The following is an 8,478-nucleotide window of genomic DNA, read 5'->3' on the forward strand; positions in this document are numbered from 1 at the left end:
GACACACATTTATATGTCAGACCCAAACCAAAGACCCAAGACACAGATGACTGACTAACTGCAATCGTGAGACCTGTGGTATGATGAAAACTGCCAGTTATATAAAAATGTAACACATTTGAAACTTTCAACTACATGGAGGTGCTGAGTTGATGACTAAATCATGGCATAGCAGCCAATTGTATTTCTCCTTAGTCTATATTTGTTCATAGCTTTTTTCCTCTCAGACACCTAAATTTGTTTTTCTTATGGCAAATGTTTGTGGTATCCTGAGATCCTGCTCCATCAAGACACCTTCCTCATCATGTACTCCTAACTTCTGCAGTTGCAAAGCCATCATGCTTGACTGATATATGGGAGTTTAATGTTGCAAGAGTTATTTTATATTTTCTGAGGTCTTCCTTATGCAAGTAGTTAGTTTTTATAAGATTATGGGCTTTATATTAGTCATGTTATTTTTCCTGTTATTTTTCCATAAGACCTGTTCTCTAAAATGCTCACAAAGATATTGATTGCTAGAGTGACTGCCCAGACCCAATCTTGTTTTGAAAACATTGCCTGTTCTCAACTAAGAAGTATTAAACTACTAAATGATTATGCATTTATCATTTACTGTCTTGCTGCACCAGTTTTGGGGGCTCATCCAAGATCTTCACCAAGTCTGAAGATATGAATTCTTTAGTCTGTGAGGGTTTAAGTCCCGAGTTATTTAAAAAGCCAGGTACAGCTCTAGCTTTTTCCATCCCATTGGTTTGTTGAGTTTTGGAAGGAATTATTTTTTATTTATCTCCCTTCCACGAGGAACGAGACTGGGTTTAATTCTATTGTGTGATTAGTACTGTGCTCTTAAAAAGCTCCCTCTTATAACTAAACCCTTGACCTTTCAGGTTGCTGAATGAGGATAGTGATATGCCAAGGGACATGTCGAAGGCCAGATATTCTCTTTATGACTCCAAACCAAGCCTCTCAATGTCTTTTGGGTTTCAGTTCTGTATCTGATATGAATCAATGTCTGTGTACTGCCTATTTCTGTAATTTTCAGACTTGTGGTCAGGCAGGTTCGCTCATTGATAATTATGCAAAGCAATAATTTGCATGAACATATTTGTATCACTACTAGTGAGCTATGGGACATCGATTTTGCAGATGAGATTATGTCGGCCCACGAGCCTCCGCATTCCCAACCAGCTGTAGACTAATTATATAAGCGGCATGAATGTGTCTTTTATCCACACATGCATCACCCCCTTGGCAGGGAAGTAACTCGGAGGACTGGACCTAAACCCCACATCACTGCTATGGTGCCTGATGAGGGGGGAAAGTGATCAGGAATCTCATGTGCCTTTGCAACACCCTTCTTTCTACCCAGCCCTGCCTGAGCCGGCGTTTCAGGATTTGAACCTCCTCCTCCTCATCATCCTCATAAGATTCCACCTCTGTAGACAAGTTCTGCCCCTCCAGCTGTTCCTGCTAGAGGGGGACAATAACCTAAAGATACGGATGCTGTCTATGGATAATTGTATGTGCACTGCTCTGGGTAAGTCAGTTGAATGCTGTTAATGTAAATCTCTATCCCAGGCCTTTAAGACTAGTGTTTAGACTTCTGAAGCTATAGTGAGCTCACTCTCTGGTTAGATTCTAGTTATATAACACCACAGCCTACTGATTTAAAAAAAAAAAATCCTGTGTAATATCTTCATAGTTTTTTTTTTTGGGGGGGGGGGGGTGATTTCTAGACAAGCCAGAGATCTTGAAACAACATAAATGACCACAAAATTGGTACATTAACAAAAGGGTAAACTTAATGATGTACCATTATGCATGAAGGAGATGGTTTTCTGTGCACTTGTTTACTGGATTCGGTGTTGATTGTGTACAAGATTATTTGTGCCCAATTGATCCTGTAGTACATTTTCTGCAATATTTCCCTTATCCTCCTGAACCATAATTTGCCATTTCTATCTTGCATATCACTAGTTCATATGCAATTATGCACATTTATAATGATTAAATTAGAGATTAAGTGAGAATTAAGTGCAAATGGTTTATTATAAGATTATGGGCTTTCTAAAAGTAATTGCCTGTTCTTCTCTAAAATGTTTACAGAGATATTTCTAAAGTTGACTCACATGGCCCCATCTTGTTTTGAAATTGTTTACCTTTGGATACAAGTGTGCACAAACACACTTTCAGAATTCACACACTCTCCTCTTCTCTCACTCTTGCCCCCCTCCCCACCCATTCTCACAATCTTTCCCCTTTTCTCCGTTACAAAGAATTGCCAAGGCTCTGTATTCTTTATAAATAAATGTATTTCTTGTTTACATATTTCTTTTATTGTCTTACTGCACTTGCTACAACAGGAAATTTACCGTGAGACAGGTTCAAACATTCAAACACACTGACAGTCCACATATATGAATGAGAACCTGTTAATGATGCGTTGTTTGCTATTAACATCATGTTGAATCGGCTGATAAGTCTTATGAATTTGGAACATTGTTCTTAAAAAGAAAGAATCCATGCCTTCTTTACACCCATTAACTAATATTTCTAGGCTTTCAAGTATACATAAATATGCTTATTAAATTATTTTATTGTTTCTGAAAATAAAACAGTGAGTCTTAAGCTTTTAAAGATAAAAAAGGAAATGCAATCAGTTCATTTCATCTCTTCGGATTTGATAAAACAGGGTCCACCTCACTCAGGGTCCAACTTCATCACCTGGGTAGGTGGGATTGCCAGTTCAGTATTGACCTATCAGGAGATGAAATGTGAGACGATTTGGTAACTGAAAGCACAGGAGACCAAATAAGGCAATATATTTCATGCTCAGACACACACACACACACACACACACACACACACACACACACACACGAACACACACACGAACACACACACACACACACACACACCCACACACACACCCACACACCTACCTTTGAATTGAGATATTGGTGCAGGAGCATCCGAAGCTCTGAGTTTTGCTGTTTGAGATGCTGTGTTTCATTCACAAGTTTGGATCTCTCAGTCAGCACAAAACTGTGAAAACAATCATGTTTATTCAACAGGACACAAACAAATTCTTAACAAAATCGGCTTATAAATGAAAGGTGAGGAGACATTCACTGTGTAAAAGTGGCCATGAATGATGAAATCTGGGTTCCATGCAATTTCAGCGTGAAACTGAGGAGAGCTAGTCTGACTGCTTGCTGGCTTGGATTGGACGCCCATTCGTTCCCTGGGGGTGCACAGTCTCACTCACTGGTACTTCTCCAGAGCTGCCTCCAGCGTGCTCCACACTTTCAGCTTGGGCTCGGGGACAACGGTTGCCAGACTCTCCCAGCATGCACCATCCTCTGAGTCGTCCCTCCCCTCCAACTCCGGGATGCCGCTCAGCTGCCGGGACGAGATGTCTCTGTCATGGAGAGATAACTGTCAGAGTCTGTCTGCACAGATAATTGTATAGAAACACACACACACACAGACACACACACACACACACACACACACACACACACACACACACACACACACACACACACACACACACACACACACACACCTGGGCTTGCAGTACAGAGCTGTGAAGGTTCGGAGAGCCCTCAGTACATCATTTGGGTGGATAAGATCAGAGTCTTTCTGCTCTGCTGTCTCTCCTTGGTTACTCACAGAACTGTGCTGCTAGAAAACAGCAGTGGTGGTTCAGAGCCTAGCTAATGTACCACATATGATGACAAAAGTCTATATAACCAATGGAATTAGGGAGCTTCTCTCACCTCTGCCTGATCTTTCTGTTGGAATTTGTATTTCATAAAAAAATCTGCCATTTTATAAACATCCTCTTCACTCTCTATCGCCAATGCCTGCAATAATTTAAACATCATTTAGATCAATTGACCTCCATTTACCTGAGGCTTTAAAAACATAGCTTACGCTGGTATGCATGGTCCAGTACAAGGCCCCTAACTGTGAGTGCAGGGACAGGTCATCGCTGTGCTTTGTGAGGTGGGTCAGGTTATTTTGCTCCACTCACAGAAAAGATGGAGTCGAGCTTTATGAGAGACCTCTCATCCTTCTCCAGAGGCGAGAGCAGCTTGAGCAACTTGCTCTCAATCAGAAAGCCCTGATACAAACAGAAGCAGGAAAAACAAACAACAAAACAAAAATCATTATTTTGGAAATCTACACAAATAGAAGACACAGATATAGGTTCTATCGGCTACTTATAAACCTTTTCAATTTTCTGGCACACACACACACACACACACACACACACACACACACACACACACACACACCCCTCACCATTTCATCACACAACAGCTCCAGCAGCCTTTTCACCGTCTTCTGGTCCATTCTGCCCCCAGTGGACTCCGGACCTCCAGGGACCTCCACAGTGTTCCCGTCTGTCTGCTCTTCCAGTTCCCGCTCCTCCCCCGGAGCCTCTCTTCTCACCAGGGCTTGTGCCGCGGCCTGCCGGGCCGACGGCTGTATCCGGTTCCGTGGCTGCACAGGCCCAGGCTGTTCCATCACAGTGAGGGGTGGAGGTGTCCAGGCCAGACCCAGCTGCTGCTCGTGGATGAGCCGGTCAATCTCCAGGGCCTGCCGGACTAGGGCCTTTGCCTCTGCCTCGTTCATGAGCCACACGTCCTCAAGGCGCTTGGCATCGACCGCTGCAAAGTGCCTTCGCCCATGTGCACATGCGAACAACAGTGATATATAAACTGGGACATAAGTCACGTCATTTGTGTGGGTCTTTGTCTGGGCATGTGTGTGTGTAGAGGTGTCCTTGTTTACCTCATCTTCCTCTGCATGTCTTTGTACTGCTGCATGATGCGCTTGTAGTCGTCAGTCAATGATTGGTTCTCCTCGCGAGACTGCTTCTCCTGATTGGAGCATTTGGTCTTCAGATTGTTGAGGATGTCCTGCATTCTGGAATCAATGACAGTCCATGATTTTTTATTTAAGAATGATAACATGCTTCTGTATGTCCTGTTGCCATACATGCAGTACTGAACGCAGCCAAAACATAAATCATTTAGTATTCTTTGAAAGTAAGCTCTTATTAAATATATCTGCATCAGGGTATAAAGTCTGCCCAATGTTCTGGCTTTAAGCTCTCTGTAGCAGTGCTTGAGGAAGTCTAAGCTCAGATTTAAGTTGGGGTTTAAGCAGGGAGATAAGAGCAGTACCTTGTGATCTTCCTCTTCTGCTGAGACTTAGTAATGATGTTCTCCTCATCACGTTTCTTCAGCACCTGGAAGTTGTACTCAAGTTTCTCCTGATTCAGCTGGCAGGTGGCCTTCATCTTCTGCAACTGCTGTTCAAGAATCTACACATACACATGAAACCATGGGTGCATGCGTGTGCACATACACACATAAGCACAGAAAAATTTGAGACAATAACGCTTGATCTCATAATACATCTCTCTGGACCTAATCAGTTTTCCATATGTACATCATCTCATCTCACATCACCTCCGTAAACCGTAAGCCTCCTCCCCCGTGTTGTTGTGCGTTTGGCACAACGCACCTGCACATCCATCTCCAGTTTGGCCTTGATGGTGTTGCATTCCTTTGTATTATCCAACCGCAGCCTCTGCAGCTGGAGCTCATGCTCCTCCACTTGCTGCATCCTCTGTAGTAGAAGCTCCAGCTGTGTGTGTGTGGACACATACACACAGACACCAGCACACAAACCACAACACACATGTATATGTGCACACACATACGCACACTATCACACCTTCAGCCTTGCAAATGGACTATGATTCCCAGAATCCTACGAGGCACTCTCAATCCAGGTGGTTGATGACCTGCTCCTTTACCTCTCTGTCACTCTGTCTCTGCCTCTGCTGCTCCCACTTCATCCTGTTGTCTGCAAGCAGAGTCCTGCGCTCCTCATCGAATGTGCTCTGCAGCACCATCAGGAAACCAAGTAAATACATAGCCCTCAGAGTCTAGTCCTGAGAAACTATGGCTTGGTGTTGCAATGTACTGCATGTACAACTAAAGTATTGTAAATAGTTACTGGGGAACACAAAGTAATTAAATTAGGTTACACTTTACTGTTCATTTCAATTGCTACCCAACTGACAGGAGCACAAAGGGTGGTAGGGGTTAAATGCCTTGCCCAGGGGCTCTATGTACCTCTCAAACTGTATTTATTATTCATAATACCAAATTATTGTGACATTGTGCCAAAAAAAAAAAAAAAAAACATGACTCGCCATGGCACCTCTGCTTGTATATTTTGATGAATGGTCAACATGTTGCAGTGTTGTCCCAAAACCTACTAAGTACTGAGTATTTCATCTGCCTGAAGTAAACTGATGCACGAGTACCACTTTTTGGAGGTCTGATGGAACACCATGAGGGGAAAAGAACACAAACTCCAAAACACAAAAAAATTCCTTTTTTTTTTTTTTTTTTTTGTAAAGGCCAATGCTTGTCCCATATTTTTGTTGCTTCTCATTTTTCTTACTTATTTTTCCAGGAGAAGCTTTTTAGAGTGAAAATGATCAGGAGTGTCATTTGCCACAAAGATGGGAATGACAAGGGGGGGATGTTCTGATGGGGTAAGAGGAGGCAGAAGGCCACATTAGTGCTGCTCCAGGCAGAAGAGTGCATTACCACACCTCGACCAAGTCAAGCTCTTCTCTGTAGGACTTCTTCAGAGATATGATCTGCTCCTGCAGCCGTTCAATCATTAGATCTACCTCTTCTGTGTGTTTTTTCAGGTCCTTTACATAGCGATCATCGCTTGCTTTCAGCTCCTACACACACACACACACACACACACAAATGGATATATTTATTGTGGCTCCTTCTTATTGAAAGTTAGTGAGTGTGTGTGAGTAACTGTGTACCTGCTGCAGTTCAATGATGACTTTGTTCTTGTCTTCTAGGAGCTGGCCACAAAGTATCTGCTGGCTAATGAGAGCATCTCTCAGGTCCTGAGGGATCTGCTTCGCCTTGGCCACAGTCCACTTCTGTGTGATCTCCTCAAACTTCTCCAGGCTGGACTTGGCCTCATTCTCCAGCTTCTCAATCCTGCAAAGAGTCAGCACAGAATTAGGATGTGATGAAACAAGATGTGTTTGTTTGTGGCGTTTTTTGTTTGTTTGTTTGTTTTTGTTTTTGTGTGTGTGTGTGTGTGTGTGTGTGTGTGTGTGTGTGTTTGCACCTTAGCCTGCGTGCCTCCTCCATCTCTGCTCTCCTCTTTGACTCTCTGAAATCTGCTGCCACCAGGATGTTGGTCACCAGCTCTGTGCCATCAGCTTGTAACTTAGCCATACGCTGTAGAAAGGACAGAAACGTGACAGACACTTGCAAACATAATTAAGTATGTATCCAGTGGCTTTTTAATTGAAAATAACTACCTTTTCACTTTGTTCCACTTTTTTCTGACTCATCCGAACTTCTTTAATTTCTGTATCCTCCTGGGAATTACTCCCCAGTTCTTGTCTTCGGTTGTCCATCAAAATTAAAACATTATGAGACGTGATGACGAAAACAAAAGCCAACCGATGAGACCGAAATAAATTAGTTAAAGCAAGCTAACAAGCTAAATGTAGCTAGCGTTACCTTTTCTTGGCTTCATTTCGTGCAGCTATGCGGAGACGACGAGCAGCAATTCGTTCATCTGGGTTTTCAGATCCAATAGACGGTCCTGCCTCATCTGTTTCTTGTCGCAGAGTTTCCATTTTCCAAATGACGTGCAAATAGCTAGCTATCAATATGCAGTATGTAGAGCGAGCTAGCTAGTTAGGGACAAGTCTTCTCGGGCAATATTAGTTAGCTAGCGTATCTACCTATATGTTGTCATTTGCGTTGCTATGATACAGCTTTAGCCACCATGTTGACTACGTCAATTCATAGTAGATAAATAAAGAAGCACTTTGCTTGCACGTCTAAGAAAGAACCTCTGTTTCAAGGGTCCTGTTTCTGTGGAAACCTTGTGTCCTACAGTGAAGCCTTTCCTACTTCTAGACAGACCGACAGACAGATAGATAAATCAACATTTCTCTGATTTTAGGTTAGTTCTGCGTTTTCTTTCATTTGCTTTTCGGAAGTTAACTGCAAAGAACACAAAGTCAAATTGGCTGAAAACTAGCTTAGGCTAATTAGAAGGTAGATAAAGTTCGGCAATAAATAATTTTGGTTGAACTATAATTCACATTGCCCATTGAAAGTTGAATCAATTAATGAATGAATGAATGAATACCGAGCTGTGCCCACTCTGTAAATACATATTCACATGCAGGGGTTTTGTACAGTTGCTTTCAGCACCCTGCAGGGCTGCAGTGATGTGGGTGTGTAAGTAATCTGACTTTGATTGATTTATTTTTTATTAACGCAGAAAAGAGCTGCAGAAGTAAGCATATGGTTCTATGTGCCATTTTAAGTAAGTCGTGCACTAGAATGGAATAGAATGGACTGAGCCGTTACCAGTGCCATGTGTGCTGCA

General features: G+C 42.6%; 1 protein-coding gene across 2 annotated transcripts; it reads right to left on the reverse strand.

The window, feature by feature from the left end:
• Positions 1 to 2,338: 2,338 nt before the first annotated feature.
• Positions 2,339 to 7,868, reverse strand: drc1 (dynein regulatory complex subunit 1 homolog (Chlamydomonas)). 2 transcript variants are annotated; one of them, XM_027027680.2, is made up of 16 exons: positions 7,596 to 7,868; positions 7,391 to 7,475; positions 7,195 to 7,307; positions 6,878 to 7,061; positions 6,647 to 6,784; positions 5,837 to 5,923; positions 5,542 to 5,664; positions 5,199 to 5,338; positions 4,804 to 4,938; positions 4,312 to 4,690; positions 4,040 to 4,129; positions 3,783 to 3,869; positions 3,569 to 3,684; positions 3,269 to 3,421; positions 2,943 to 3,045; positions 2,339 to 2,757 (listed from the first exon to the last, which is right to left on the reverse strand). In XM_027027680.2, the coding sequence occupies exons 1-16, from the start codon at positions 7,712 to 7,714 to the stop codon at positions 2,701 to 2,703; spliced, it is 2,109 nt and encodes a 702-aa protein (XP_026883481.2). In that variant the 5' UTR covers positions 7,715 to 7,868; the 3' UTR covers positions 2,339 to 2,700. The 2 variants fall into 2 exon arrangements, with proteins under 2 accessions (XP_026883481.2, XP_026883480.2); XM_027027679.2 differs by having other exon boundaries at positions 3,569 to 3,687.
• Between the last annotated feature and the right edge of the window lie 610 nt (positions 7,869 to 8,478).

Source organism: Electrophorus electricus, chromosome 8, assembly GCF_013358815.1.
Source record: "Electrophorus electricus isolate fEleEle1 chromosome 8, fEleEle1.pri, whole genome shotgun sequence".
NCBI classification, from domain to species: domain Eukaryota; kingdom Metazoa; phylum Chordata; class Actinopteri; order Gymnotiformes; family Gymnotidae; genus Electrophorus; species Electrophorus electricus.